The sequence below is a fragment of the Neodiprion pinetum genome, chromosome 3 (genome assembly GCF_021155775.2).
Source record: "Neodiprion pinetum isolate iyNeoPine1 chromosome 3, iyNeoPine1.2, whole genome shotgun sequence".
Taxonomy (NCBI): Eukaryota; Metazoa; Arthropoda; class Insecta; order Hymenoptera; family Diprionidae; genus Neodiprion; species Neodiprion pinetum.
Genome location: NC_060234.1, coordinates 10507201 through 10522377, shown reverse-complemented (window position 1 = coordinate 10522377; position 15177 = coordinate 10507201). Strand labels below are relative to the sequence as shown.

Below are 15177 nucleotides of genomic sequence, written 5' to 3'. Positions count from 1 at the left end.
CTTATTGTACAGGTCGGTCCAATAACTGTTTGTTTCAATATTTTTTTGAGTGAATGTATATGCGGTATTCCAGTTCAACCGAGACAACAACAAAGTACCTACATCCCGCCCAAACTGAATTTCGTTTGAAACCGAACTTCTGAAATTTTTTTTCTTACTTGCTAAACCTAAAAAGTACTCTTTCCACTTCCAAACCGTCGAATAATTATCGCCAAAGGTGAAATTTCACAAAAAAATATATAATAATAATAATAATAATAATAATAATAATAATAATAATAATAATAATAATAATAATAATAAACAAAACAGTAAATACGGAAAGCCCGAGTGGAGCTTTGGTAAAAAATGCAAAAAAGAAGTTTGAAAACAGCCCAAGTGGTCTTTGAATTTTTGCAATCTCAGATTCGCAAGGGGTAGAGGAAAAATTTGAAAAAATTAGGTCTTTTGTTAACACGAGGAGTCAGGTTTTCCACTATGGAAACCTATAATCAGCGACAGTGAGGGAAACAGTCGTCTCAGTTGAGTTAGAATATTCCATATTATTCGAAAATCGATTTGTTTCTAAATTTCGTGCATTGATGCCCATTCCGACGATTCAAAACGACTCGCCTCGTCTGATGTACAGGTTATATGTATAGGCAAAAGCAGACGACATCGGTGGCCTTGAGACGGTTACTATCCACAGCGGGAGGTGCGCACAAGAATTCCAGCCACACGATAGTCTCGGTCTAGATACATAGTAGAACCAAGTTTCGCAGTAGGGGGTATCAATGCTTGGGCAGCCAAGTATACGGCTTGCTCTTCTTAGCGGTTTTCACACCATCGCCGCGTCAACATTGTCAGACATATTCTTACATTCCCTACAGACTTCTTTTGGCAGCCTTATACAGACGAGCATTTTTTTTTTGATTTTTTTTCAATTTTAATTTAATTTGAAAAAAAATTAATCCGTCTTGACTAACAGCTGGAACTGAACTATCAAATTACTTCACCCTAGATTCGAAAGCTCATTCTTACGAAACTTTGGCTGACCGAACATATGACACGGTGATTTTTCAACGCGATAGTGAACTTCTAAGCAGAAACGTAAGTGAGATATTCGTTACGCATAGACTTCACCGTCATTCGGCTTCTTAACCTTATCCCCTATAGAACGATCACCCTCGTTCCCGGTTTTGGACTTCGAGTCAAAGTGCCTCTCTTACTTTGAATACCCAATTCAGTATAGCGATCGCGTGAACAGAAAATACGGGACACTTTTCTTTCAGGCGAAATTTCATTGGCACCTGGTAGCCCTTTCAAAATTCCACCCTTACGACGCAAAAGTATCCGCACATGGTATAGATTTTCAATGCATACCACTAAAGCATTCTGACATGTAGTTGTGTAGCAGAATTTCCCTGAATTTGGTTAACTTTTGGCTTTTGGTAATCGCCGAGACGTATTTTGAATAGTGTTGCCCAAATTCAGTCTTGGTCTTGCAGTCTTGGTCTTGTTCTTGCGTTTTTGCAAGACCAAGACCAAGAACAAGACCGCGTATTTTTAGCAAGACCAAGACCAAGACTGACCGTGCAAGACTTGAGCAAGAACAAGACATAGCCTGCAAGACTCTTGCGTCTTGCAGCTAGGACTTAGCGCTATTTCACTGAGTAGTTAGGTGTAACAGTTCGGTGTATAGGTAGGTACGCTTAGAAATTCTATGAGACGCAAAAAACTGTATCAAAGAATAGGTATGAAAAACTGGACCTATCTATTAAAATCAAACTGAGTGCATGCATAGTTATGTTTTAACCATCGGCACTTTGATAATGCGGCTTCAAAGGTTTTGTACTTACTTCTCAAAGAAATTTGCCGCTTTTCGGAAGTACATGGTTACGATACACGCGCCGGCGGCTTCTTTTGAAATCTAAAACAATCGTTGCCGCCACGCCGAAATCATAACATTTGACACTATTTGATTGCCGCCATAGGGCGTAGGCGTAGGTATACTCGTGCAAAATAATTTCGAATTTTAAGAGTACCTACAGGTGTTCCAAAGAATAAATAAGTTTCAGAGTGCTTAGAATGAAAATGAATACATTATACTGATCACGCAAGTAGTATTATGATTGGGATAAAATGGTAAGGATAGGTAGTAGATGTCAAATTAATTCATTCTAGTAAGTATATATTATAATATTGATTACTTATATGGTTTTAAACTAATTACTTAGGTACTATTATTGTACATTTAGTCATTATATTTCTTAAGTTTTTACAAGAAAAAATAGCAAAAAAGTGTTCAAATATCACCCCGCACCCGTTTAATAAATATTGTAGCCACTTTTAAATATACTTGAAACGTGTAAAAAAATTCTACAAAACTAATAAAATAATATAAAAAGCGTAGGTACTTACCTACTAATAAAATAAAAAGCCTGCGATAAGAGTTTTGTATTACTTACCAGCCCGAATATCTCTGAGAGAGATGATGAGAGTAAGTATTTACTAGCTGTGCCCGCGACTTCGTCCACGAGGAATAGTAACTTTGGAGGTATAGTGACGTTCAGGACTTATTTATTTATTTTAAAACTTCTGTCATCAAACATACAAACGAACTCTTCAGCTTTATAATATTAGTATAGATGTACGCCAAAACATTCACTTATATGTAAAGAATAGTGATTTTCACTAATTCTTTATATATATTTTATTCACGCGTCGCGTCTGTACAAGTAGGTAATATTTAGTGTGTGTTTGTACGCCGCACGCGGCATTATTTGATTTGCGGCGGCATCCTTTTCATAGAGCCGGGACGTGGCGAGGCGGCGCGGTAGAAAGCAAGGAAACGTACTATAAATAAAGGAATTATTTTAATTCCAGTCATTTCCAATTGAGCTGTGCTTCGAGTCTAACTTAATAATTGTTTTTACTAATTCTTGTTGTTTTCTAAAAACGTATCACGTGTACAATTTAATATGAGTGACGAAGATTCAAATTATTCGAGTCCGAGTAACGAGAGTTTGAGTCACAGATCTAAAAGACCCAAAAGCAAATTTGAAGAGTTTTTCGAAATAATTCATGCATCCCAAACTGCCTTCTGTAAATTGTGCCAACATAAAAAGATTGAAATAAAAATGAAAAACAGAAACACTTCAGGCTTAAGGAAACATCTAATATCTTTCCACAAAAAGGAATCAGAAATATTTCTTCCTGTTAAACCAAAATTAAGTGGAGATATCACAAGCTTTTTAGTAACCGCTGGAAGAAGTGGACAGGTAGGAATATTTTTTTAACTCTGCATAGCTATTCATGCGATACTTTCAAAAACGCCATTAACTTACGTAAGTATTTTTGAGTTAGTGGTGTTTTCATCTAGGGGTGCGACATATTAAGTATGTAATTATCGTCTTAAATATTTTTTATAAACACCCATATTTTCATTTAATCGGCCAGTAACAACTAAGTACTTTATTTTGGTAAATTACAGTACAGTGCAACCTTAATATAACAAATATCAATTTAACGATTTTCTCGATTTAACAACAACATACCTCCTCCTCTTATATGCTCAAACCTTGTATGTTTTAAATAATAACACAAGATTTATTGTTTTGTTTCAGTCGGAAAACAGCAGTGACAACATCACGACAGCTACAGTTGATTGGGTGGTGAAAAAATATCTTCCCTTCTCATTTTTCGATGACGAAGCTACACAAGTATATTTTCGACGTATTTGCCCTAATATGGTGTTTCCTAAAAGGTCTACACTTAGAAGGAAAGTCAAAGAGCGATTTGAAGAGCTCCAATTGAATCTCAAGGAACGACTTCAACAATTATCATCTAAAATGTCTTTTACCATTGATGGGTGGACGTCAATTGCTGGTAGGAGTTACTACGGGGTTACTATTCATTATATAGACAACGAATGGAAGTATCAATCTGTAGTTCTTGATTTTATACCATCACGCGGTCGACATACTGGGGAAGATATTGCAACGATTTTCCATGAATGTTTATTGGAATATGGCATAATTGATAAAATACAAGGTATCACGGTCGACAACGCAACTGCAAATACCAAATTTATGTATGAACTGGGCAAACAGCTGCCGCCACACTTTGATTCAGACAATCAACATTTCCGGTGCTTTGCTCACATTTTAAACCTTGGTGTACAAGATTTATTAAAGACCTTAGCATTACACTGTGAGTCTGACACTAACGCGCAAGATCAGCAGTACGAAGACTATGCAGACGAAACTGAGGATGAGGAAGATGAAGAATCTGCACCAAATATTGCTGACTCGCGTACATCTGTAACAAAGTTACGCAGTGTTTCCAGTAAAATAAAAAGAAGTGAGATAGTGAAGAAGAAGTTTCAGTCTGCTTGTGAAGCAGCTGGCGTGCCATCAAATCTAAATGCCATTCTTGACTGTCCAACGAGATGGAATTCCACACATGATATGATTGGATTTGGTTTAAAAGTGAGAGCGGGCATTGACATATTGTGCAGTTCTGTCACCGAATTAAATGATTTTCAAATCACAGCTAATGAATGGCAGGTACTCGAAAAATTACATAAATTTCTAATAAACTTTAAACTTTTAAGTACAAAACTTGGTGGAGACAAATATGTTACATTACCGCTAGTCATTGTATCATTCAATCTTTTGCTAGATAAAATTGAATCTATGGTAAAACAGTTAGATGAGAAACCTAATCGATCTGAAGTGGATGAAAGGCTCATTCTAGCTTTCCAAGCAGCTCGAGACAAAATGCTTAAACATTACAAAAAGAGCAACTGGATTTATTGTACTTCTTTAATTTTAGACCCAAGGCATAAGGCTCAGACTTTTGACCTGACAATGTGGGGGAAGCAACTTAAAACAGAAAGTCTGCGCAAGTTCAATGAACTTTATGAAGAATATAAAAATCTACACTCACTGAACAAATCTCTGGAATTACCAGAAAAAGAAAATAAAGTATGTGATGAAGATGAAGACGTAATAGACTTTGATAAACTCTATGAATGTCCCTCGACGTCATCTGGATCTTGTCTTCAAGGCTTAGTGATAGACGAGTTGGAGGAGTACCTGAGAAAACCAAGAACTGCCAGCTCGGAAGACATTTTAGATTGGTGGAGGACGCATGAGACAGAGTATCCGATTTTATCGAAAATGGCCCGTGATTTTCTCTCAATACCTGCAACTTCAGTACCTGCTGAGAGGTTATTTTCTAAAGCATCATTAGTAATTAGAAAACATAGAAATAGGTTAAATGATGAGTCAGCCAGATGGTTACTTTGTATTAATTGTTGGTCAAAAAAATTGATATAAAGTATCATAACCTAATGATAAAGCTGTTGATTAGTGTTGTATTTTATTTTTTGTTCAAATAAATGATAAATCGTAAAACTCTTTTATTAAATTTCTTATAAGTTGAGGGTTCAATCTCTTTTTAGACAGATAAGTATTGTTCTTTAAAATACAGTCAAGTTATTGTAATTAATTTGTTTTTTTACATGTTTTAGCAAATGTAAGCTTATAAATCATAAATGTTTATTAAGAAACAGTTACTTCCATGGAAAACGACATATAGGTCAGTTAATTTTTCGAATTTCTTATTAAATCTTCAGTTATTTGTTAATCTGCTTGATCTTTACTATGGCTATGTTAATTCAAGCTCACAATGTTCCAATTCTAATACGTTTTTTTAAGATTTAAAGTAAACTTTAATAAATAGTAATAGACTAATAGGTAATTGCAAGACTTGCAAGACTCTTGCTGCAAGACCAAGACCAAGACCAAGACTGGGAGCGCAAGACCAAGACCAAGACCAAGACCAGGTGTATTGGCGCAAGACCAAGACCAAGACTGGCTAAGTCTCGTCTTGTTCTTGCATTTGGGCAACACTAATTTTGAAGGGAAACAAGACCATGCAATGGCGAATAATTCATGTTTTTATTTGGAGGTGGGTTTGAAACAACTGGATTTCACGCGCGATAAGCGGCTCTGAAGATCTTGACTCATCCTTTTCACCGAGTATATGTATATAGGCATCGTGCGAGGCTCGGAGCAACGGATAAAACAATTTAGGGCAAACCGGGAGCTTAACGAGAGTTTTAGTGCTTTTTTCAGAAATGGAGGCATCAAGCATTCTGTGGTAGAAACCCGAACGCGCGATTTCACTAAAACGAGGGGTAGCCAGCCTGTGGGGCAAATCTTGACGCAGAGTGTGCTGGAAACTGGAAGAGAAGGATTCGAGCCAGTCACCTTGGCGCCGTCTCATCGATTCTTCTCCCAGCCCTCCGTATCCTTGCTCAAGGACGTCGTAGATACCGCAAGAGGGAAGCAAATCTGCGTCATAGACGAAGCGTAGGTTGTCGGGTCGTGCGATACGCGAAACGAAACGGTCAATGGGAAGCCGGAGAAGCGAAAAACCGGCTATATGACCGAACATTTCGTGCGGGTGCAATACGCGAAATTCCCGTATCGGGTGTTCGTCCGATTGATTTGCCATGCAGAAAAAATTGGCTACCAGATTCTATGGGACGGAAATATTGAACTCGGACGGAAAGCTCAAACCGAAATAAAGCTTGAACCGAAGCATTCAAAGATGGGAGACGCCCAAGTGTGAAACATCTTTATCTGTCAATGTGGCTGAACCAACTTCAAATGCGTATTTCTTGTACGAGGATGAACTTGTTTTCCAAATTTTAAGCACTTTGAAACGAGTAACTGCGTAGATGCAACAAATAATGCTACTAAAAATGGGATAATTGAAAATCCTCCTTGTAGGTTACAAACAATTTTCAGGGATCATGTTGAAACTGCAGAATACTTTTTCTCGCGCAAAAGTGCGTTACTTTATTTATGCAAGTCAGTTCAAATGTGATTATGAATGAATGTAATTTCTCAATTTTCGGTTCCTGGTATTCTCAAACGAAAGAATATCACCTGTGCAACAAGGTGTGTTATCACGGCAAAAATGGGTCGTTATAATAGTCTCGAAAGAGAAATCATGAGTGCAAAATGAAAAGTGAAACGGAACGCAATGAAATGAGAAATTAATATTTACCGATATTTTCCATTTACTCCATCGTTTTGTCGTAGTTCAGCGCCCATGACTATCGTGGCATTTGGAAGGCGTGCGAAACGCCTGCTTCGTCCGCAAAGGTCGTAAGCTTCCGACTCAGCTCCGCGAGCTTACCGGAATCCCGTCTATAATTCATACGGAATGTTTAGACATCGCTGTGGGTACACAAGTTTAATCACGAAGTGCTCGCGCTTGGTTAAAGCCTTCAACTTAAAGGGTTCCCCGACTTGCTTAAATTACGGGAATATACTAAGTCACAACGTTAATCCAGCCCACCCCGTATCCCTACTGGGGGGTGATAAATTTTTACGATCGATATTCAACCCCAGAACTATTCAACTTCCGATTCTATCACCATTTTTGCGAACTAGTCAAATTTCAACCTGCAGCCGACGCTCTGCCGGGCGGATTGTTCATTTAACGATCATTATTCCCTGATTAGCGACCCCTAGCACTGAAATTCACGCCTCGATGATCAGCGGAGGAATAATGTTTTTTAACTCCAGCATTCCAGGATTTGATATTTTTTCAAAGTCGCTCTGGGATCGAGAAAATTTCCGACTGTATAAACGGACCGGACAGTTTTGCGCAGGCGATTAATTAAAGATTACCCTTCTCCGACCCTGCTGCAGAAACTGCGAACTGCAGACTCGTCGTTTTTGCGTGTCATATAATATTCCGTGGGCGGATTTCAGAATTTAAACCCAGAATTTATCACGTAAGCCAAGTATTCGTACGGCTAGCATCTCGCGTCGATCGAAGAACGCGGATGTGACGAGTGCTGATGATTTCTTATTTCTATTATAAACTTATCGTTTGAAGAAATTTATCGAGATGAAAGACGCAGGTATTTTTGTAACGATATTGCTCGATGTCGAACAAGCGGTTTCTTATCGAGGCGTTGAATGAAATTTTTGACACTGTGCGCAAACCCTTATTGCCTTCTTGTTTCAGCATCCAGTAAACCATTAGCGGATTCCGATCTTTGAAAATGTACAAGCGTGCAGCGCAGTCTACTCGATTCACACTATTTCACAGGGCGGTATCATAGAGACACCGCTTCAATACCGAACGGGAACGATATCATCGCACTGTTGAGAACTGAACGTGAAAAACTTTTCATTGCCAGCAAATAAAAGCTAATTAGGTCATGGAAATATTTAAAAACGGCCCAATTGATTCGTTTAAAAATTTACGTATCGCAGATAAATTCTCTATTCTAGTTTATATGCGAATAGAATTTTGTTTCCTGCAGTACTTGGTCCGTTTGACAATTAATTCATATGTGGACAAATTTTTGCATCGATTTCTACTAAATTTCGTTCGTCATCTGATACGATACGAAGTTTTTTCACTAAATGTATAATAATTTCTGCTGACGTGTGCGGTGAGAAAAATGGAGTCATTGATTGGTGAAATCAAGTTTATCGAGGTCTAAAAAACATGTCATAATACCGCGTGTAGACTCCATAAGCAAAAATTGTAAAGCGTCTCGGGTTTTTATGATAATATCAACACTCCCGTAGTAATATCCGTACTCAAGTATCCGCTGGAAGCTATTTAATTGAATTTTACTTCAGACGTCCAAAAGCAATAACAACGTCATATGCCCGAATCAACTAGCTGCGTACTAACAAGGCGTATTTTTCACGCTGGGTGACGTAAAGAAACACGGGCAGCTTGATTGAACAGCAGAAAAAAGTTTCGTTTAACACATCTGTGTAGTGGATCTAAGGAGTTTTTCCTTGTTAGAATAGCTTTCGGTTATCCAAATAAGATTAAACTCCACCGATCGACCCTTCGTTAGTTATTATCATTTCGCAAATGACATTCTGTTGTGGGAGGAATAATTTGAGTACCCCCCTAAAATGAAGCACTGTTATTTATACTGTTATTTGTTATCTGTATAACACACTTTGGAATAATTTGTACGACACCCTTAATATCGCGGTCTTGATACTAAGTTTCGTCCCCAAGCAGAGAATTGAACAGGAAAGATTTGTTTCCGGACATTCCCGAGTACAATTGAATTCCATGCACAACTCAGGGCCAATTCGCAATAATTTAGTACAGTTGTCCGAAAGAATATTGCGACAATTTATTCACGAGCGAAACTTCAACTCGGGACATTTGCACCTTGGTGTCGTTTAAAGGGCATGGGTCCAGGTCATAGATACTTTTTAACAACGTTGACACATCCGTTCTCTGTCTTTCCGCGCCTGATAGATATGTATGCCACAGCTCCACGGTCGACGGAAAGAACACTTTGCATCGGGTCGAAGCGAGCGAAACGGGTTGTAAAGGGTCGGCTATTTTCGATAACAGGACCAAGTTGAGGCGCTGCTTGGTTATCCACTTTACGTAAATCGCAAAAATATTCCCGAGTACAAGACGAGTGAACGAGTCCGGCACCCGTGGCGGTATCAGCGCCATGTGGACGTTACGTTCATGTGCATCCTTCGCACGATAAACACGGAGAAAAGAACAACGAGAAATACGAGCAAACTAAAGAAGGAGGAGGGGGAGGAGGAGGAGGCGGAGGAGAGGAACCCATGCGCCCTTTTCGTCAACATTTTTGTCCCTTTTTATTCGGCGCCCGGACGACGAGGGACGTTCAGCCTGAACAGAAGTAAATTCGCGATTGAAGAATATCTTACACGCGTGCGAAACCCCTGGATAACCCAATTAGGAAATTATTGTCAAGTTTATTCGCGGCGAGAGGGATTCCACCCCTGTAGTATTGACTCCAAGTTTTTTTCTGGTGGCTGTTGTTCGGGGAAACTTCAATTCAACACGCAGGAGAAATGGTATTTGTACACGACGAAGGCGAGTGTCCGACGGCGAACCGCACACTTGACCTTTGTGAAATGAACTCATCCGACAGGGGAGAGATTTATTTTAAGCTGGAGCTGAAAATACGGGTGGACTACCAAACTGATATTTTCACGACGATTTTAATGAATTCTGATACGGATTCGAGGCATCTACGTGACTTGAGATTCCGTTGGAAGAGAGAGAGACTCGGTACGAAACTCAAAAGCTACGCCCGCACATTACTCTGAAATTTGTGTTTTGCTCGACTGGTTTGAATAAGAATTAGTTTTGGATAATTGGGGAATGGGTGAAGCATGCAACAAGGGCGACGTTAGTGGGCGTCAAAGCCGTGGCTTCCACCTCGCAATTTCGGGCGTGATTTGAATAAACCGAAGCAAGGCAGCTAAGAGAGAGAGATAAATATCTGCTAAGAGAGAAAATCCGCGAGGACGTTGGGACTTAGGCTGCATGGACAAGACACGAAGGAGAGGGGAAAAAGGGGTGAAAAATATGGAAAAAAATTCACAGCAACGCGCACTTTGAGCACGCGATTAGGTCAAATTAATGAACCCCGTTGTTCTTGTACGTTACCAACCGCAATCACAATGAACGTATAGATCGGTACAATGTTGGTGATTTCTCCTTTACGCGCAAAGGCTGTGTGGGCATATTTTGTTTTATTATTGTTTGTTTTTTTTCTACCGTTCCTTGAAAGAGCTGAAAATCTTTACTAAGGACAGTTAACAGAACACTGAAAAACACATCATTTCTTGATTGAGATTTGATTAAATTTCTTAATCGCATCTGATAGAAAATATGTAGAAATTTTGAAAAATCGGAACCTGTAAGTTGACAAAACCAGTAATATGAAGGATGGAAAGTGGGTGTGAAACAGAAGAAAGTTACGCTCGTTCATTACGCTTTTACAAATATTTTAACGCGACGATTGTCACTATATATTAGGAAAGAACAAAGAATAGCTTGTGAAATAGTAAGTGAGTATAATTTTCCGGTGAAATGGTAAGGAAAATAAACAATTGCTGTGTAACAAAGTGTATCGGCTGCGAAGATCAAATTTAAGGGATAAACAGCCAAGAGAAAATTTTCTTGACCGAAAAGTTCATCGACTTTTCGTCGGCGAATCGCGGGCTACGTTATAGAGTTCGTGGCATGTCGAGTCTCCGTTTTCCGCTCGGCCGAGTCACCGGATTACAGCTTTTAATTATCGCTCAGTCAGACACGAAAAAAAGACGAGGTACGAACATGGAGAATAAGTGGGAAGAATTGGGACGAGGAAAACACAATTTTCGACACTAATCCATCAGCAGCGTCTCGCTTATACGGCACCCATGGACCATTCCATTTGTATCCGCCATAAACAAGAAAAGCAAACGACCTACAAGACAAGCAAACGATCTTTTCCGAAATTGACGAGCCTCGAGAATAAATCCTCCGAAATCTCGACGCCCATTATATTAATTTTCCGTGCACCGCACTTTTCTCGAATACACCTTATGTGAAAAGAAAAAAATAAACCATGATCTGTGAACCTGACGACATGATCTCATAAAGAGGTTCTTTCGGGAATCTAGTTTCAGGATTCCCTAATACAACATCTCATCGCACATGGAAAACTGATTTCTAAAATCATGTTTTTTTTTTATTTTCTTCTTCCCTAATGTGCAGGGTTCGCAATCTGGCTCAAAATCTGTAATGTCGACAAGCGGCTGCACTTTGGACGATATATATAAATATACCGCATAGCGTGGAGCACCCAAGACAAGTCGGATGAGGGTGTTGACAAACGAGATTTGCACTCGGGGGAACTCAGATTTTCCTACCGGGTCGCGCGCTTTACGAAATCGCATTCGTACCTTGCGGTCTGATATTTCATACCGTTCCCTCATCCCAGTCGGATTCTCCCTCAGCTGTCGCTCTCCAGCTGCGGTAAGATCTGATTTTTCCCCCCTTTTTTTTCGCGGGGGATTTATTGATAAGATTCGCTGGGCTCTTCGCGACCCGGCTATCCACGGTAGCAACGACGAGTACGGTGGTGAGCGTAGCCGTCGCCTCGGCGGCTATCACCACCTCGGCGGTGTATGGTAGGGCTTCGCGGCCGACAGCGTATCAAGTTCCGACACGGATACCCTTCCATTCGATACCGTTTTCAATGGCGAGCGGAGCCCAGGAGCACTGGGGAGAGGCCTCCCCAATCCAAGGGCAGCGACAGGGGCATGAACAGCCCCTAGTGGATTCCACCCGACTGATAGCAAGGACGTCAGCTCCGCGGGTCGAGTACCGGTCGCTACCGGCCGACCCCGCAACAATTCCTCGTGACATGGCGACCGCTGCCCTGCCGGCTTGGGCCCGGGATTCAATTATGGAATCGCGTACCCGGAAACGATTCGTGACATCTCGAGGGCCTTGCGAGGTTGGAACCTCAAGTTCTCGGGAATTGACGAGCCAAGTGTGGAGGATTTCCTGACGCGATTGGAGGAATCGCGAAGTCTGTCGGCATTGAGCGAGAACGAAGTGTTGAGTTCGCTTACGATAATCTTCTCGGGCGTAGCCTTGAAATGGTTGCGTTGCGAGAGAGATAGCTGGGTCACGTACGACGATTTTCGCGCGGCGTTGCGTTTGTGGTTCGGGGACGGGACAGTAGGAAGCCGCGTGGAGGATCAGGCGAGGTCGCGAACTCAGGGACCGGTCGAGTCGGTGACGGAATATTTATCCTGCGTTCGGGGGTTGTTAAGGCGGAAGCCGCGTCCGTATACGATGGAGCAGCAATTGGATTTGGCCTTTAAAAACTTGCGTCCCGAAATTCGCGAAGTCCTCCGTAGAAGAAAAATTCGGACGTGGAGCGAATTGATTTATCTTGCCGCGGAGCGGGAAAGCAATCTGGCGCTATCTCGCGAATACCGCCCCCCGACCCCGCCGAAGGAATCATTTATTAGCGAGTTAGCGTGCCGGACCAAGACCGCGGCGACTCGGGGCGAGTCCGGGTTAGCCGCAATCGCGGAGCCGGGGGTCGAGGTAACCGTAGCGCAGACAATAGAGAAGCTGCTAGCGGCTCAGGTGAATGGGCGCGAGGAGAAATTGTTGAAGGCAGTGGCAATAGCGACCCAGAGGAACAAATCGAGCGGCGCACAGCCAAGTGGCGGAAGCCCGGCGTCGACGAGGCCGACCTCGCCGAAGCGACCGGTGCGAAGAACGAGCAGGGGAGCGGCCCCCTCGGCCAACCAGCCAGCCACGCGCGTGCCCCGGGCCGTACAATTTCGTAGCGACAAGGTGTGGGACGAGAACTTGTGCATGAATTGCCATCGTCCCGGTCACTGGTTTCATAGCTGTCTGGACCCATTGCGGATCTTTTGCCATCATTGGGGATACGACGACGTGTATTCGACCGATTGTCCGCGGTGTTCGGGAAACCAGGACGGGCAGCCTCGTTCAGTGTCGACGCGGCGCCCCGAGTGGAAAGCACCACGGCATTGCGTGGCGTCGAGAGGGAAATCGCGACGTGCTTTCCGATGCAGATCATGGAGTTCGGCCAACGCTGGTTTTTGCGGATATGTATCGGGGGCACACGGGTCAGTGCGTTGTTAGACACCGGCTCATCGCGAACATTTCTCGGAACGGTCGGACACCAGATCGCGTTAGAGTACGGACGACAAGTGAAATCACCCAGCTGTTCCAGTGTCGTATTGGCGAATGGATCGGTAGAGGCAACAACCGGAGGGGTAGAGCTTCCGATAACGTTGCTTGGTGTCGCGCATGAGTTTTCGTTGCGGATTATCCCCACCTTAGTTCGAGATTGCGTCCTCGGCATGGATTTTGTACGAAATTTTGGCTTTTTGATTGACGGTGCGCGCGAATCATGGAGGATAGCGAATGTTCCGGAACACGAGGGAAAATTTGAGGAGGGTCGATGTGTTAGGTTGTAGCGGCATCGTAGAGCTAGCGGATAGCGAGAATCGAGAATTACAAGAATTCTTAGCGAAGGAATTACCGAAAGTCTCGGGAGACTTGGGCCTCACCCATCTTGCGGAGCACGAAATAGACGTGCAGGGAAGCGCACCTATCAAGCAGCGGTACTATATCGTATCTCCGAAAGTGCAGGAGGCTATTACCGAGGTGGTAGATCGCATGCTTGCGGATGGAGTAATCGAACCCTCCTAACATTCGTGGTCGACGCCAATCGTGATGGTCAAGAAGCCAAACGGGAAATATCGGTTCTGCTTGGACTTCAGAAAAGTAAATAGCGTTTCAAAGAAGGATGCATACCCGATACCGTTCATGAACGGCATATTGGATAAACTGCGATCAGCCAAATACATGTCGACTATAGACTTGTGTCAAGCTTACCACCAGTTTCCCTTGACACGCGAGAGTCGCGAAATAACGGCGTTCACGGTCCCAGGTCGCGGATTATTCCAGTTCGTCCGAATGCCATACGGGCTTACCGGAGCCCCAGCCACCTTCCAGCGGTTGGTTGACAAATTAATTACTCCAGAGATGGAGCTACATGCCTTCGCATATCTCGACGATATTATTGTAGTGACCACCGATTTTCGTTCGCACTTAAAATGGCTATCTCGTGTTATCGAACGGATAGTGTTAGCGAGGCTTACCGTCAACCCGGAAAAGTGCGAATTCTGTCGTAGCGAAGTTCAGTATCTAGGGTTCAAGGTGAACCAGGACGGCCTACAGGTCGATGCCGACAAGGTGGAATCTATTCTAGAGTATCCCGCGCCGAAAAACCTACGGCAAGTGAGGCGATTTTTGGGTATGGCTTCGTGGTATCGGAAATTCATCCCCGAGTTCGCAAGTGTGGCGGAACCCTTTACCCGGTTGTTGCGGACAGATAAGAAATGGGGCTGGGGTGGCGAGCAGGAAACGGCGTTCAAACGCTCAAAAGCCGCGTTGACGTCGGCTCCGGTTCTAGCGTGTCCCGACTTTGAGCATGAGTTCGTCGTGCAGACGGACGCGAGTAGTTTCGGTCTTGGCGCAGTTTTGACACAGATTATTGGCAAAATTGAGCATGTGATCGCGTACGCGAGTCGGACCATGTCGGACGCGGAACGGAAGTATTCCACAACCGAACAGGAGTGCCTCGCGGTGATTAGGGCCGTCAAGAAGTTTCGAGCGTACTGGGAAGGGTATCACTTCACAGTGATAACCGACCACGCGAGTCTAAAGTGGTTGCGGGAATTGCGGAATCCGACGGGTCGGCTGGCTAGGTGGGCGCTCGACTTGCTCGAATATGATTGCGAAATCAAACATGAC

At 42.7% G+C, this 15177-nt stretch overlaps 1 protein-coding gene across 1 annotated transcript; it reads left to right on the top strand.

The window, feature by feature from the left end:
- Window positions 1-3609: 3609 nt before the first annotated feature.
- LOC138190564 (uncharacterized) lies at window positions 3610-5338 on the top strand. Its single transcript, XM_069134284.1, has 2 exons — window positions 3610-4547; window positions 4816-5338. Exons 1-2 carry the CDS (start codon window positions 3729-3731, stop codon window positions 4846-4848), a joined length of 852 nt encoding a protein of 283 aa, XP_068990385.1. The 5' UTR covers window positions 3610-3728; the 3' UTR covers window positions 4849-5338.
- Window positions 5339-15177: the final 9839 nt, after the last annotated feature.

Excerpts from the sequence above, each read along its gene's own strand:
- LOC138190564 (XM_069134284.1), top strand. The coding sequence starts at position 3,729 with ATGGTGTTTCCTAAAAGGTCTACACTTAGAAGGAAAGTCAAAGAGCGA. Across the intron at positions 4,548-4,815 it reads TCACAGCTAATGAATGGCAG|ACCCAAGGCATAAGGCTCAG; the intron begins GTACTCGAAAAA and ends CTTTAATTTTAG.